Genomic DNA, 18186 nt, shown 5'->3' with positions numbered 1-18186 from the left:
ATTATGTTTCGACAAAGTAAACTCAAGCTCCCATCTACTCATTTCCTATTTCTAGGGCTTAGAAAATTGCGTAGAAGACGGTTCTCTATGCCTTTTTTAGCCTTGACAAATAAGTTTTTTAATTTTCGTTCGACTCCAATTTCTTTGACCCAAGGTTTGAAAACATACTTCTAATGATTTGGGTAGGTTTTGAACCTATTACAATTTTTTTTTAATTTAAGATACACTTCAGAATTCTTTAAAACCTTACAAATAAGGATATATCAAAGTTTTGATACCCAAAATCTTTGGCCTTGTCCGTGTTTTCGATGTATTTATGAAAGTTTCACTTGTGTAACACCCACTTTGTCCACATCCAACTAAAGTCAGGGTTGGCGGGGAAGAGTCTTTGACAACTTCTTTTATTATTAAAGTTCTGGCTTAAAAAAAAGAACAAAAAATACAAAATAAAATTGCAACCTATCATACAGATATTACATAAATTCTTGCATTCTTTAACTGACTAAATATGTTTATATAGAAAAGTATTTGAGGATGTATATTAAGGAGAGAATTGAAGAACATAAGCATTATGGATATAGGTTAATAATTACAATTAATACAAAATAAAAGCCTTTAATTTCCTTTCAGTAACAAATAAGAGAAGTCTTGGGACTAAAAACAAGCCTTCAATAGCACGATTCAATAATTATAATTATTTTGACAGGCTACATAGATTATACATTTTCATTGAATCAACTAAGAAACTTAGAAATAAAACTGGTGAGTAAACGGATTTTAAACCAAATATGCATATTTTCTAGGAAAGCATTAATAATTAAAAAATGAAATATTTAAGCATTTCACCATCTGACTAAGCTAATCCGAGATTACTGAACACACAATTTCCTAATCTCATTTCTAGAAAAAAAGAGAAAGGGCAGAGAGAGAGATAAATAGAAAACTAGTTCCGGAAAATTCTTCTTAAAACATTTCGTCATTTTTAGTCATGAGAACATACGTTGTAAAGCAATCAAATCTTAAGCACCATTGACTGGCGTGTTATATTCATACATTGGCAAACGTATATAAAGTAATCTAGGAAATGGGACCCTCCAATTGGCACCATTGACGGAGGGGAAGGGTGGAGGTTATGGAAAGTAATGTCTATTATGGCGATTAAAAATTATAAATATCCTTTTGCGTATAGTTCTTCACATTGTAGAGAATACATTCAAACCGGTCACTGGGACTTAGGACGGCCTTGGGTTGAACACTACTCCCTTCAAACAGTCTCTGGAAAAGTTTCAAAACATTAAAAATTGAAGGAAATGGACCTATTCAAGTTCCCCCTAAAATATGAAAAATATGGCATCCTCTCTAACGACCTCGACAGTATGCAACTACATTACTAGAATCAAAAACTTTAGGAGTAATTTGCTGGATACGTTGTTTCGACAATCTTCCCATCCAAAGCAAATCCCATGCACGTCCCAAATAGCTTAATCGTTATAAGGACCTGGAAGCTCAATATCTGTTTTTTGATAATTTCACAACATTGAACAGCGCGCAATAATATCAATAGTATAAATGATAATTTCTTCAAACCGTATTTTTGCAATTCAAGGTTCTGATGGGGTTAAAATTTGTCTGCAAAATAAATATAAATCCATTTACCGTATTATTTTTATTAATATTCCACATATTGGATTACTAGGCACTCTCGCCTTAACGCAAATTCATCAAATCTGTGATGTTAATGATTACATTTGTTATTGTCAAAATCATATTTATAAACAAAAACATGCTTTTCAACGGGAGAGAAAATGCTAGGTGGATGAGACTAAATCTGTGTATTAATATGACATATCGTGAAAACTTGAGCTGAATGAGTGGAAAACAAAAATATTTGCTTGATTTTTCCACGAACACTTTCACTGTTTTCACTCTTATTTGTCGAGGCTATGGTAATTCAGTTGATAAATTATAACTGAATTTGAATATGTGATGGCAAACAGTAATTAGAAAAGTATTTTCTAGCTCAATTGAACCTAATTAGACAGAAAGGATATACCTCACATGAATTGTGATCTGAGAAAATTAGGTTCGAAACATAATAAAACAAAAATTAAAAAATCTTCCCGTGGGATTATTTTGTACCAAAAAGTGCAAAAGACGTGAAAGGGGCCCGGGGCCCCAATAGCGTCTCACAATTTTTCTCACTTCTTCTTTAATTTCATATAATTGAACTATGGATAAGCCACCTTGACCAAGTCCAGAAATGAGCCAGATAAATTAAAATAATAATTAATGTTGTCCTTTTTCATATTGGAAAAGTATAGAAACGTTTCCAAGTGTATTAAAAAATAGAATTCGGCAAATAATTTTCTGCTTATAAAAAAAGTATTGATTTTAAATAGCATTTTTTTATCACTAATCGTTAAGTTAGGCCATATACTTGTGACCCCATAAAGTTAAAGTCAATCAAATTCATTAACACCGAAATTTAAAACAGACTTGGTCCAATTAGCGTCTAAAGGCTAGATTTCGATATAAATTGACTATTTTGCTGAATCTATCCTTTTCCCCAAATCGTTCGAAATAATAATGAAAAACATTTCAACAACATAAACCAATAAACTAACTGAATTCACTGTCATCAACTGAGTTTTTCGAATTCAGTGTGTAAAGCTGAGCTTCTCATTAGAGCTGGCCAGGGCGTCCTCAGTTGGGATGGAGGGGAATTCCCCCCTTGATTCTGAAAAATGCATTTTTGTGATAGACCCTTGTATTATTTTGGGGGGCATTTTCTATGAACATTAAAAAAATTGTCCCAGCCCAGATTTCAAAATACATCCCCGCCATGTCTTGTGAATTGACGCCCCGGCGGATAGACGATTGGACGTTTTCTGCATTGGCTAGCCTCAAATTGACCATGGAGCGATATTATGCACCTAACTCATAGGTTTAATGCGTTCAGCGGAGCTATTCCCATTTAAAATGTGTACGCATGATTTTTTTTATCTAAAAAGTTCCTTCGAAGCTCAATTTATTAATTCATGCTTATATTTTTAAGGACGCAACACTAGCGCCTCTAGTGACCGTCCATGACTGATGAGATTGGTGACCTCTGACTTCCGAAGTCGGGATGCAATGGCCTCTAGCTCAATGCACAGGAAAACCTGTCAGGCAACTTTTTTTTTGTTCATCAAACAGTAACGGGTATCTTTTCTAAAAATGGTTTATTTCCTGTTCTTTCAGCTTTTTTTTCCCTTTAACGAGACGGAGCTAGACACTTGTTGATGTACACATATTCCTCGGTTTTATACGGCCCGGTTTCGAATCGTCTCTACAAAGCGGATGACAGTTGTGAATAGACAAATAAAAAGGTTGACCACTATAAAAATCGCTGAAAGAGTAGGAGAAATTTCAGGGAACTTAAACAAATTGTAACCAAAGCAAGAAATAACAAATGTTCCCTATATTTAGTTTTTACAGAAAACACTATCAAGTACTTCAACTGGATGAAGAAAGATAGTAAAACAGGCCGACTTGAATTATATATGCTTAGCTTATTTACAGATATGACCAAATGTTTGACTTTTTCGGGAATAAGCCATATTGTTGGTACATTCTTCCACTTTTTTCTCATTTTGTCTTCAATGTATTCCTTGTTATTGGTACGTATGGTAGTTGTGTATTTTCTGTTGTAATTGTTTGCTAATAGATTAATGCGTTGAATAAATTAATTTATATAAAATGTAAGCTTCTTTAAAAGTATTCTATAGAAATATAAACGGATGTAGTTTGTTCTTTCTTCAACAAATCTATCACCGTAGCGGACTACCTAGTTTGTCCATTTCGAAGGACAGCCGAGTGAAAGTATTGTAAATAGCAAATATAGGTCAAAATATTGAGCTGATATGATTGCAACAACTGTATTGATCTGTTTGCTTTCTTGACAAGTCGATTTTCCAAAAATCCGAAACTGTACATAAACGCTCCTAAACACAAAAATTAAACTAATAGACACCTTGATCAAAATTTCTTGCTCTTACAACAGGGCCAAAGAAAGGGAGGGGCTTTGGGGCCACTTTCCCAAAGAATAATCAAGATTCCCCTTTTAGATTTTGGAAATTTCCTACATTTTAGACCAGTTTCAGATTTTAAATCGAGTTCTCCATGTGAAATCAATTTCTGCGTATGCGCCTGTCTCCCTGTTAGTGTTTCTTAAGATTGTCTGCACCTTTCAGGCATATGAAAGCACTATTTATGTAGGCCTCTTCAAGGGCGTATCCAGGATTTGTGTTCCTTTTTTCGGGGGGGGGGGGTACTTTAAAAAAGCTTGTTTATATGCATTTTTGTTACGTTTTTATGAGTGAGACAACAATTCCGGGGGGAGGGGTTCAAACCCTGAGCCCCCCCCCCACAATCTGGATGCGACCTTGGGTCTTTTAGTGTTTCAACATTTAGAATGTTTAAACAATATTTTAAGAGTAAATTAGAATATCGTCCTATAAAAAATTCAAACTGAATTTTAAGTTTTCAGCGTCTCAAGGCATCTAAAACTTCACCAGGGTCAGATCCGTAATTTTAGCAAATGTGAAAGTCGCGTACTTCCTGTATATTAGGGCCTTAAAATCAAGCTAATAAAATACTTGATTCTAAAGGACATATGAAATCTTACACGATTATAATACTTAATACACCTTAATTTCCGCTTAGAAAGGAATATTATAGCATTCGAAATGACTTACTATACTTAAGAAATATTCACTAAGTCCAATTAATACCAACGTTGATTTTTGAATTAAAATGGGATAGTTGTGGGCATCAAGTCATGGCTTATTGTAGAAAAAGCCAAGACAGATAGCCCAATCTAATGAGAAGCAAACCTGGCATTAATTCCCCCTTATTAGGATTGTATAAAAAGGAGGTTAGTTTATTTGTTAATAGTTATGTCTATTTATTATCCGTTCCTGCATCATTGCTAGGGCCGTAGAACCAAGGTAGATAGTCAGATCATCAATATTAATACCAACGGAATAAGTATAAAGTCGCAAGATAGAAGAAAACATAATCCTGAACAGACAAAACCCAACCAAGGAGAGAGGAGGGTATCAGTTTTGACTCCCCTCCCTCCGAAGAAAGACATGAAATGTAGATTTATGAACACATTTTTTAGTAAGACATAGGACAATTACTGTTAATAGTTTTAGCCCACCCCCAGAATAGTTCCCCCTCGCCAGAACCGAAATCATGGGTATGCTCCTACCACCAGTCAATTTTTGTCATTAATTAAAATTCGACTGCGCTATTTTACTTGGGAGCCGCATAAGCAACATGAGAAAAACCCCTATAAATATTATAAAAAAAAAACATAATCGGCAACTTTTCCAGAGTATATTGATCCATTTCGTGCATTTTTGGACGTGTTGAAGAATTGATCAAATTGCAAAATTGGACAAAGCTACTGTGGGTATACTGGGCATTTAAAGTGAATCTACAGCTTAAACTTTGAACGTTATTTTTTGGTTTCATTGAGGGCGAATAGTGGTAAAGGAAGGGGGTCAAGTCCGGGCCCCTTCTGATATGCCAAGATTTAAATGATTTTCCAATGACTTCTTTTATAAATTACCCGGGTATTCCTGTCTTATTCAGAACACAATCGAGAAGTAAGTCGAACTTACGATCTATGACAGCCGGTTTTATAGCCACAGACGAATAACGGGTGACAGAATGCATTGAACTTGTATAATTTTGGCTAATTTACACATTAGGGGGGGGGTAAGATTAGGTGAAAAGTTATGTTACTTTAGCCCCAACCCCACTCCTAATGTGCAAATATATGACCCAAGTTATATTATTGCATAAATTGAAGTATCATATTTTCATCATGTTTAGGTATTTCATTAGAATTAACCTAACTTCACTTCTCGAGTGTGTTCTAAATAATAAATGAGTAAGATATCCTGCTTTGGCACTTTTCAAAATTGTAGCCTACAAAAAAAAAATTGTCTACGCGCCTGCATGAGGGTCATTGTTTTCTGCTTCCTCAAACATCCTTTCAAAGCATTGGTTGACTCTACTTGAATAAACAGGTGAGTTCAAGAAGTTCCTATCATTTATTATTATGTATATTTCATATAGCTTCTCAGTATTATTAACAATAATTGAATAATTAAAAACAATTTTTAGAAGTTACGACCTGCAGAAACAGCATCCACGATTTGAATTTTATTATTTCAATAACCTATTCAAAAAATTAACAATTGCAACATACACAACAGTTAATACAATTTAGGTGACACAAACCCAAGAAAAAAGACTGACCCGATCATCCCAGCTAAGTTCTATTTGTTGTCTGCCCTACATAGGCTAGCTATACATTTATTTTCATAGGGTCATAGCGGATTTTTAGCTATGGTCTACGTAAGCCAATCCAGCTACGGATAGACAAAGGTAGTGAAAGTGGTTTGGTCTTTGGAGTAGCGGTTTTGAAGCTCTGGATCTTTGAACTTTTTGAGAAAACCTATTGCCCAAGTATATTAACTTTCTCTAGTGATTTCTTTTTTTTTTTTTCTCAACATGAAGTCGTAATTCCTATCACGAATGTGTCACATAAATATACCAAATAAACATATTTTTAAGCACAAAACCTTGTTTTGAAGCCAAGTAATTAAAAAAATTTCTTTATCAATTACGCGAAAATATCCTGTCTGATACTAAAATCTGACAGTAGGTCTATATTTGAATTCAATATGAAAACTATTTCTTGATAATTTGGGTTCTATTTAAAAGGGAAAGATTTCCTGAATACTATTCCCATACATATAAGTGAAGGAGTCTTTAAAAACCACCCCAAACCAGAGAAAAAAATAAGACATTTCTCCAGAGTAGAAGAAAAAGCCGTAATGAACACAGGACTTAATAAATGACCTACTGACTAGCAGAAACTAGAAGGCTACTGTAACCAAAGAGAGCTGTTTAAGGGCTAATTTAAAAGCTTATACTTATACCCAATCGCTTTTTATAAATTTGACTTGATAGCACATTCCCAAAAAGTACACTTTTGGCTGTTTCCCCCATTTTTTTAAATGAAAAAAGTGCCTTTTCTAATGAAATGACTAAAAAAGGGTGTTTTTCAAAACCTAGGCAGGAGCAAAAAACTAAGAGGGCAAGGAAGTCCCTTCCCCTCAATTACTGTCGTTAGAACTAGCACACAGGCTAAATCGCAGAGTGAAGTTTGAAGGTTCAATTCAAAACTTAATTGTTGGTATATTTTTAGTTGAAGTTTTTTGTTTTAGTTAATTTGTTTTCGCAGTAATCTTTTGCTTTTAAGATGAGTAGGAGCTTTGCGAAACGTACTAAATGGGTCTGGAGGGGAGTATATGTAAGGTGTTTTTATAAATCTCCACTTAAAGGCTATGGACCATAATTATTGCAATGGTACCGTTTTATGCTTCAAAACTCTTACACTTACCAAGTGGTACCAATATAATTTTTTTTTGCATTAAACTTTTGCTTTTAACACGAAAAGAAATAAGTTACCATTCAGGAATCCTTGTCAGATGGCAATTTGTATCGCTAGGAAGTTTTTCTCTAGACGCGTTTTTTACGTTTGATTACTATGGGCTGTGGTTCGCTCTTTACTAGGTTGCAGATACCGCTGCAACCATTACAAGAAAAAAAATCTTGTCCTCCAGTTTGAATAAATTTATTCTCGAATGCATAGTAGAACTTTTACCTGTCTTTGAGATAGTAAGTACATAGTAAAAAATTTTCGAAAATATTTATTCTTATCAGTGTGTCACGATGAAAAAAAAACCTTTTTTTGAATTCTCTGTAGGTCTTATTACAGAACTTGGTCAAACTGGCCTCTAAACTGTTCATACTACTGACTTGAGCACTTGGAAAAAAATATTCTTTCTGTATATTTCAAAAAAGCCATCGAGATAATCTCAGTTGGCCTTTCTAAAAAAGCCCCAAATACCCCATTAGTCAAATAATACCCCTCTTATTTGACAAAGATTACTGAGAATCTTCAGAAACCAAACCAAAGAAGTCCTTTCTAAACACAAAAGTACATGGAACTTAGTTCTGCTCACACAAAATACAAGTGGGTCTGGAATACGGTGGATTATTAAAAGAAAGAATACAACAAGAGGAATTTAAAATCAACGTGGGAATCTTACTGGAAAATAGGGAAGGCAGATGTGCTGCATTTAGCGGTTTAACAGGTGGTGGGCGTGGCAAACTTATGATATGAAACTGTTCGTGTATCAAGTTATTTAGAGGTTTATTTATTGCTGAAATCCAAATCAAATTGTGGACATGACTTCTTAAACGACCAAGGACGAAACAAAAACTCGCTTTTAACGATTGTATGGTAGAAGATTCATAAGAATATGCCTATAATTTTCACGCTGCCATGAAACTATTGCGTAAAATGACCCTCATAATCAAATTGTTGTTCAATATCGTTGTCAAAAGATTTTTTTTACTAATTGAAATAAAAACAGGTTGTAAAGCTAGGTATACCTTCGTAGCTATAAATCATGCATGTGCAAAGGAATTTATTTCAGGGTGGAGGGAGGGTAAGGGGTACATCTAAAAATGAGCAAATTGCAGCAACATTTAGGAAACTATAGGAAAATTCTAACTTCTGATTTTGGTTGGGAGGAACAATAGGCCTCCTCCATAGGCTAGAACTCAGTATTGATTATTAATCTATTAACAAACGCTTGTGGCAAATAACCAAATAACTGATGGTACTGCTAATCTTGCAGCTAAAGCATTTATCGCATCGATAGTGAAGAGCGACAAATTCAACTCTTGATCTTATTTTTTAGGGCACTTGGTATTAACCAAGTGACATAGCATTCGCAAATCCTGTCGGTCTGTCGGTCCCGGTTTTGCTACTTTAGGCACTTCCAGGTAAGCTAAGACGATGAAATTTGGCAGGCGTATCAGGGACGGGACCAGCTTAAATTAGAAATAGTCGTTTTCCCAATTTGACCATCGGGGGGGGGGGGGGAGTGGGGTTGGCCGGTTAATTCGGAAAAAATAGAAAAATTGAAGTATTTTTAACTTACGAACTGTTGATCAGATCTTAATGAAATTTGATGTTTGGAAGGATATCGTGTCTCAGAGATGTTATTTTAGATCCCGACCGGATCTGGTGACACTGGGGGGGGATATAGGAGAGGGAAACCTGATATCTTGGAAAACACTTAGAGTGGAGGGATCGGGATGAAAATTGATGGGAAAAATAAGCACAAGTCCCAGATACATGATTGACATAATCGGAACGGATCTGCTCTCTTTGGGGTAGTTGGGGGGGGGGGGGGGGGTAATTCTGAAAAACTAGAAACAATGAGGTGTTTTTAACTTACGAACGGGTGATCGGATCTCAATGAAATTTGATGTTTAGAAGGATATCGTGTCTTACAGCTCTTATGTTAAATCCCGACCGGATCTGGTGACATTGGGGGGGGGGATTTGGGAGGTGGAAACCTAAAACTTGGAAAACACAGAGTGGAGGGATCGGGATGAAACTTGATGAGAAAAATAAACACGAGTCCTAGATAGATGATTGACATAACCGAAACGGATCCGCTCTCTTTGGGGTAGTTGGGGTGGGTATTTCTGAAAAATTAGAAAAAATGAGGTATTTTTAACTTACGAATGGGTGATCGGATCTCAATTAAATTTGATATTTAGAAGGATATCGTGGCTCAGAGCTCTTATTTTAAACCCGACCGGATCTGGTGACATTGGGGGGGGGGGGAGTTGGGAGGGGGAAACCTAAAACTTGGAAAACACTGAGTGGAGGGATCGGGATGAAACTTGGTGGGAAAAAATCACGAGTCCTAGATACATGATTGACATAACCGGAACGGATCCGCTCTCTTTGGGGTAGTTGGGGGAGGGGTTAATTCCGAAAAACTAGAAAAAAATGAGGTATTCTTAACTTACGAACGGGTGATCGGATCTCAATGAAATTTGATATTTAGAAGGATATCGTGTCTCAAAGCTCTTATTTTAAATCCTGACCGGATCTGGTGAGATTGGGGGAAGTTTGGGGTGGGGAAACCTAAAATCATGGAAAACGCTTAGATTGGAGGGATCGGGATGAAACTTGGTGGGAAAAATAAACAGAAGTCTTACATACATGATTTACATAATTGGAACGGATCCGCTCTATTGGGGGGGGGGGGTTAATTCTGAAAAATAAGAAAAAATGACGTATTTTTAACTTACGAAGGAGTGATCCGGATCTTCATGAAACTTCATATTTAGAAGGACTTCGTAACTCAGATCTCTTATTTTAAATCTCAACCGGATCAAGTGTAATTGTAGGGGAGGGGGAAGTTGGGGGGACCGGAGAAAATACTTAAAGCGGTGAGATCAGGATGAAACTAAATGGGAAGAATAGAAACCTGTCTAAGATAAGTGACTGACATAACCGTATCGGATCTGCTCTCTTTGGTGGAATTGGGGGGGGGGGTAATTTTGAAAATTGAGGTATTTGTAACTTACGAAAGGGTGACCATATCTTAATGAAATTTGATATTTAGAAGGATCTTGTGTGTGACATTGGGGGGAGTTGGAGGGGGAAACCGGAATTCTTGGAAAACGTGAAAATTGGGGTATTTTTATCTTACGAATAGATGATCGAATCTTAATGAAATTTGATTTTTAGAAGGAATTCATGTCTCAGAGCTCTTATTTCAAATCCCGACCAGATCTTTTGACATTGGGGGGAGTTGGAGAGGGAAATCTTGGAAAAACACTTGGAGTGGAGGAATCGGGATGAAGCTTGGTGGATAGAATAAACAAATGTCCTTGATACGTGATTGACAGAATCGTACTGGATTCGCTCTCTTTGGGGGAGTTGGGGGGAGGGGTTCAGTGATTTGGCGAGTTTGGTGCTTCTGGACGTGCTAGGACGATAAAAATCGGTAGGCGTGTCAGGGAGCTGCACAATTTGACTTGATAAAGTCGTTTTCCCAGATTCGACCATCTGGGGGGCTAAAGGGAGGGGAAAAATTAGAAAAATTAGGTATTTATAACTTACGAGTGGGTGATCGGATCTTAATGAATTTTGATATTTAGACAGACATCGTGACTCAGAGCTCTTATTTTAAATCCTGACCGGCATTAAGCCTCTTATTTTCCTTTTTAAATCAATCTATTGATTCATAGAATTTTGTTAGAGCTCATACCATATGATCTCTTGGCTCTTAGCCCTTCTCGTTTCGTCACAAGTGCCATATGAGCTCTTAGCTCTTGTTTTTCCAACTCTTCACTAGAGCGTCATATTTATTTAATTCAGCCCTGTTTTTGTACTTTTAAAATCTTTCTTGTCACATCTTGAATTACCAACACCGAGTCTTGTCCAGTTTGTCTATTAAATTCCACATCAAGCAGGTCAAATCAATAATCTCATAAATCCCCACTTCATAGAATTGTTGATTCCCAGAAAATTGTCCAGTTTAGACGATCTCATAAAGAGAAGAAATTATTTACAATTTATTGAGAGAGAAAATTTTGTCTTACCTGATTATCATTTAAACTTTCTAATGCCTGCATAACACTCTGTTCGGGCTTCTGTGTCTAAAAAAAAGATAATTTTGATTAGTAAAGATAATAATAATAAAAGTTATTATTTAATACTAGTTTTTTTAATAATAGTTTTTTTAAATTTTAAATAATAGTTATTATTTGATAATAATTTTACTATTTAATAATTATTTAATAATAATATATATAATAAAAGTCAATTTTTATTAGTACATAACTTTTCCGAAGAATGGAAATCTAGGTCTATATCCCAAAATAAGACCGCGCTTAATCTAAAAAAAAATAGGCGATCAATAATCCATATTTAAGAAAGTAAGCGAATCCGAAGCAAATCATGCTTTCTAACCTGAATTTAACAGAAATTAGAAATAGAAATTAGAAATACTACCACCACTGATAGTGGGTCGCTGCCTAAAAGAAATCAAAGCCCATTTAATTCTAGTTTATTAAAAATTGATATGCAAAACCCTTGACAGAACTAAATTCCAAATCATAAGATATTCCGTGAATTTTTTTTTTTTACTTTAATATCCCCCTTCTGATTTATCCCAACTTTTGAACAAACGAACATCTGTAAATCAATGAACGAGATCAATACCTTTCAATTTATTCACGGAGCTCACCTTTTTTCGTTAAATGGAAGGTTCGTATAAGCTTATAAAAATGACTAAAACTTGGACCTTTAAAACTTGGGCGTTTCAATTCAATGAAAGAGTTTAAATAGAAAATGATTTTTACAAGATTAAGAAGACAGGCGATATCTTCGCCTTTCACAATCGAAAATAATGCATCTTCCTCTTCCACCATCGTTGCGGATAGGGAGGGAGTGAATAACTATGGATTTCCAATGTTAAGATAGGCCAGACAAGGAGACTAGAGAGAAAAGGGAAGTAGATTCCCTTAGTGGAAAAAGGAACAAGTCGATACCAGGATTTCCTATGGAAACAACGATCTCGTTTCCAACTAACAAAAAAGACCCTAAGCTCGAAGCGGCAGGGAAGCAAGGGGAAAGGGAACAAAGGGATGCCCTTCTCAGGGAAAAAGGTGAATTTAACTGAAATCCAAAGGCTAGGAAATAATTGTGGAGTATCGGATAAATATTACTGCTATCTCGATTGAAAATACAACAATCAATTTCCTCCCGGTTTTCCTGATGCCTCAATTGGTGAAGATAGATAAACCACACTAGATATCTTCTTTATGATTTGTCTGATTCAAAACTTAAGCGGTTTCACACTGTCATTCCACAACATAAGCTACTTAAAGTAAGAACGTAAAATGGTTGGTGATTTGTTGACTAAGAATAATTCAACAACCAGAAACAAGATTATTTTCATGGACCTTAAATAAACCAATGTCATAGCCCTTCTTGGCCAATACCAAATTTCCCTTTAAAATCTAGGAGCCTCATACTGTAACTTCCCGTTTTTTTGTTCTTTGATTTTGGACTGCTGTTTATAGTTGCAAAAAAAAACTGCCCGTTTCTTATATAGCAGCCTTATCTCCCTGGTTGTTTGAGGAATATAGAAGACTTAATATACTCCAAATTAGGAGAATCATCGTTTTCTCGGAACGGAAACTTATAGAGATAAACCTTTTCTCAAGAAAATGAGACAAATAATCTTTATACTTTTTAAAAATTTAAACTTTAAAACAATGGCATACATAAAATCTTAAAAATCAAAACAAGGAGTTTAACTAGATTACTAAGAAGAAACACATGAATGCGTTTGTTTCTGCGTGCATTTAACGTTTTGCCCAAGTGGTCGTCTGCTTTCGACCATCTGATGTACATGTCGGAGCGTCACGTGTACCGCCAGTTCCACTAGGCGCGACATACTTCCACCACGCTTGAAACGCACCACCTGGTGTCGGTGATTTCTGCAAGTTGGCGACCCCTCGATTTTGTCCTGGCTGGCAGTTAAAATACATTTTCTTTAAGTAATTAATGACGAGTCTGAGAAAAACATCGTAAAACTACGTTAGAAAAAATCCATGGCAAGTTCAAAAGCATCAGCCTAGATTAAAACAAGTGTCCTCACAAATATGCAAAATGGTATATTTAAATTACAGTTTCCAACATTATATAGGGATTATTTTTGGTTATCAGAAAATCGAAAAGATAAACTATAGGTAACTGCTAGGCTTAAAAATAAATAAAAATCATATTTTGAGTTATGTGTTATTCTTCACAATTTCAACCTTAATGAATGCAATAGGCCCGCATTGTTGCTAAGTAAAATAAAACTGAAATTTGAAAGAATAGTTCGGTAGAATTTAACCATAGGAGATACCATATCCGATTGATAGCCAAATAATAGCTGAAAATTTTCAAGGGTGCTATAGAGCTTGACCTTACTCGAAGCACTAACCGGAATTCCAGACAAAACCGAGATAGAGTTCGAAGACTATCTCTTGGATGTCTTGAGTCAGGACTTAAATGCGACCCAAGATTGAACCCAAGTGTCGTTCCTAACCACTAAATTACATAACTTTTTTTTCAATATGGATCTCTTTCAGAAGAGAAAACTATATACGTATGATGGCTAGGCAACAGTTGGAACCTCGTTGCTAATTCCCTATTCCCCATATCCTTTAAACGCAGATATAGTATTTTAAGTAAATCTCTAGCAAAATTATTAGATTGCAGATACGTAAGCCCTTAATTTTGTATAAATTTCTGTTATATGCTAAGGGACAAAGTTCTCAAGTATCATTTTAAAATGTATTTCATGATTTGTTTTTTCCACTTTAGAGCTCTGTTTCAAAAAAGGACCAATAAGGACAATATGTATGTCATGGTTAGGCCTCAGTTTCCATACAATGACATCATGCCAGCCCATGTAGTTGGTTCAATTTCATACAATTTTTTACACAGAAATCTTTGTTTTAACAAATAGGCCTTTACTACACACAAGGAGAATTTTTTTTTTCAGCTGGCAACGACAAGGGTCTAAACGTAAGGCAATGATGCCAGATTTAAGTCATGAGATTTTTCAATAGAGCACGAGGGATTTGGAGTCGATTCAAATAGCTTTTGATAATTTAGCTTGGCTCTGGATATCGTCTCAATTTGAAAATAACCAAATGTCTGTTCTGAGATGGACTTTAGAAAAGGAAAAACAAAAAAGCTTAGGACACCGAAATCGTCGTAAGTTAAGTTGAGCATTTCTGGAGTCAGCCCAAAGAGAACAATCTTATATCAAGGGAAATGGCTCCGATCCTCAGTAAGTATGAATATAATATGCATAGCGGATTGAAGTATCGATAGAGCCTAGTCAGCGTTGTCAATACCGGCAGTAGAATCCAGGATGAAGAAATTTTTCCAGATAATTCTCAAGAGATTATAGATTCTTTTTTTTTGCCATTAAGTGCATTACGATGATGTACGCATCTTTCGGTACCTGTGTCTTAAAAGCCACAACAATCAACGCGAACAATGAGACAATAACCGGTTTTCATGGTCTTTAAATCAGGAAATTAGCTTCGGCTCGGTGGGAAACTACATTGTAGCTATATTTTAATTAGATATTTAGTTGGCATTTTCGTTAGGTTACGTTAGGTAATGTACATTTAGGTTTCGGATTTGGCCTACCTCCTCATGGCGTCATTTATATAAATTTCAAGCTTCGTTACATGTCAATATCAGGCAAAAACATAACCCCGTCCTTGTTAAGTCCATCGATTTAGTCCTTTTTCCCTTTATTGCGAAAGACATGCCTAGAAGCCAAGCGACGACGGTCGATCTTTTAGCTAGAACACGGTATTGATATTTCCACGGGAGCCACTACTATAGATTTTCTCTTTATTTATCCTTTCCCCCAAAATGAAGCCCTGACTCGCTCCAAGCATCGACTTCCCCTAGGTCCTGGAAGAAGCGTTTCCAAGTATGATTTCCCTAGCAAAGGGAATTCATGATATTGAAGCTCTTTATATCCCTTGTCCCAGAAGTGTTAGGTGACCGGAGAGAAATAGGTTTCCCCTTGAAGATAAATAAAAGAATATCAATATTGAAAGAGACATAAAATGTCTACAATTGCCATTGAAAATATGAAACTAAGTTAAATTTTTCTTTTGAGGTGAATAAACTCTTATGAAAGATAGCAATTTTGAGGGTTCTTAGAATGTCAGAAAATGCAAACATTTTGTTTTACATTACTGCAAAAGAAATTTGGGATTTCTTGACAATCCTGCAGAATTACCCGAGCGGATATCTTTCCTTTTTGTTCCCACTCATCGACAAAATAAATGAGAAAGCTATTGATATTCGACGCAAAATACAACGAATATTTATATACACACACAAATATATATATATATATATATATATATATATATATATATATATATATATATATATATATATATATATATATATATATATATATATTATATATATATATATATAAATACTAGAGGTACTAGAGGACATTATTCACATCCTAAAGGTTATTTACTACTAAATTTTAATTTTTCTCTGTATGTTTTTTTGTGGTGCTTTAAGGAAAGATCATTTAATTTCCTATTGGACTTTGCGTGAGGTTGAGAGGGAGTAGGCTCCTCTAATATTAGGTAGTCTTTTACTCATTTCATGGTTTAACCACACGGGGGGGGGGGCTAAGCCGTTCCAAAACTGAAAATTGTCACCGGTCAGTAATCTACCCTGCTTATAAAAAAAACTTGCTTTTCATTTGATTTTGTGCTCGCTTTTTCTGATTCTGATACCATAATCCATCATTCGAACTTAGTATGCAACAAAAGTATGCTTTGAAGGTCTAAAACTCTTGCCAGGTTTTGGCGGAAGATTGGGCCTCTGTTCCTACCCACTTGCAGTGCAACCCTCGTTGATAGTTGGTGGTTAAATATATCTTAATACAAATTGTTTGGGTTGGAGAGGAGTAGTTTTCCCTGGATATTGTTCTTTAAGTGCACATATTATTGTATAGAATTTTACACCAATTTTTACCATCAAAAACAAAGCTTCGAAATTACAGCCTAGTAGGCTAGGCTAGCCCCATATTTTTGCATGGATTCCAGCTCTATGCTTACAGAAAGGAAGCGCCACCACTTGGCAGCATGTCGCTGGAACGGTGACACAACGAATAAAAGATTTCTGCCCAGTTGCACCTCCCCCTTTGAACGGATCTGGCAGCTGCTATCTAGTAAAGAACGAACCCTGGAAAATCCGTTGCATCAAACAGTTCGTGGTAACGAATTGTAGTAAGGAGCGACCCGGCTCAATAGAAACCAGAATTCTAAAAAATGGAATTGATTTTAAATATATAAGTTTCATCAAGTTTAGTCTTACGCATCAAAAGTTACGAGCCTGAGGAAATTTGCGTTATTTTAGAAAATAGGGGGGAAACACTCCCTAAAAGTCATAGAATCTTAACGAAAATTACACCATCAGATTCAGCGTATCAGAGAACCCTACTGTAGAATTCCTATTCAAGCTCCTATCTGCAAAAATGTGGAATTTTGTATTTTTTTGCCAGAAGGCAGATCACGGATGAGTGTTTTTTTTTTTTTTATTATTTTTTTTTTTTTTCCAGGGGTGATCGTATCGACCCAGTTGTCCTAGAATGTTGCGAGAGGGCTCATTCTAACGGAATGAAAAGTTCTAGTTCCCTTTTTAAGTGACCAAACAAATTGGAGGGCACCTAGGCCCCCTCCCACGCTAATTATTTTCCCAAAGTCAACGGATCAAAATTCTGAGATAGCCATTTTATTCAGCGTAGTCGAAAAACCTTATAACTATGTCTTTGGAGACGACTTACTCCTCCAAAGTTCCCTTGGGAGGGGCTACAAGTTACAAACTTTGACCAGTTCTTACATATAGTAATGGTTATTAGGAAGTGTACAGGCGTTTTCGGGAGGATATTTGGTTGGGGGAGGGGTTGAGAAGAAGGGGATATACTGGGGGAACTTTCCATCAAGGAATTTGTCATGGGGGAAGAAAATTTCCATGAAGGGAGCGCAGGATTTACTAGCATTATTAAAAAAAAAAAAACATTGAAAAAACAAATATGAAAAAGTTTTTTTCAGCTGGAAGTAAGGAGCAGCATTAAAACTTAAAATGAACAGAAATTATTACCCATATGAGGGGCTCACTTCCTCCTAATACCTTGCTCTTTACGCTAAAGTATTTTTAGTAATGTCAACTATTTATTCTACGGCTTTTGTGATTCAGGGGTCATTCTTAATGAATTGGGACAAAATTTAAGATTTGGTGTAAAGAGAGAGGTACTGACGAGGGGGCAAACCCTCTCATATGTGTAATAAAAACATGAGAATAAAAAATTCTTTACATAAGCTAATTTATAAGTTACGTATATCTTTTACTAATAAAAAGATTCGTAAAAAATTAAAAGTTCTAGTTGCCTTTTTAATTAACCAAAAAATTGGAGGGCAACTAGGCTTCCTCTCCGCTCTTTTTTTCTCAAAATCATTCGATCAAAATTATGAGAAAGCCATTTAGCAAAAAAAAAAAAAAAAAAAAAAAAATGCAAATTCCTCTGCGGAGAGCCAAAATCAAAACATGTATTGATTCAAAAACGTTCAGAAATTAAATAAAAAAAACAAGTTTTTTCAACCGAAAGTAAGGAGCGACATTAAAACTTA

The 18186-nt window shown here is 35.5% G+C and overlaps 1 protein-coding gene across 1 annotated transcript in view; it reads right to left on the bottom strand.

Annotated features, from left to right (window-relative positions):
- Positions 1 to 18186, bottom strand: part of LOC136034599 (midnolin homolog) — a 55249-nt gene that overhangs the window by 11116 nt on the left and 25947 nt on the right. Inside the window, exon 3 of the mRNA XM_065715867.1 lies at positions 11542 to 11598. Coding sequence (XP_065571939.1) covers positions 11542 to 11598 — 57 coding nt within the window. The remainder of the gene's footprint in view (positions 1 to 11541; positions 11599 to 18186) is intronic.

This window comes from Artemia franciscana, chromosome 13 (genome assembly GCF_032884065.1).
Source record: "Artemia franciscana chromosome 13, ASM3288406v1, whole genome shotgun sequence".
NCBI lineage: Eukaryota > Metazoa > Arthropoda > Branchiopoda > Anostraca > Artemiidae > Artemia > Artemia franciscana.
Note: the sequence above shows the minus strand (reverse complement) of the source record. Positions and strands in the feature narration are given on the sequence as shown.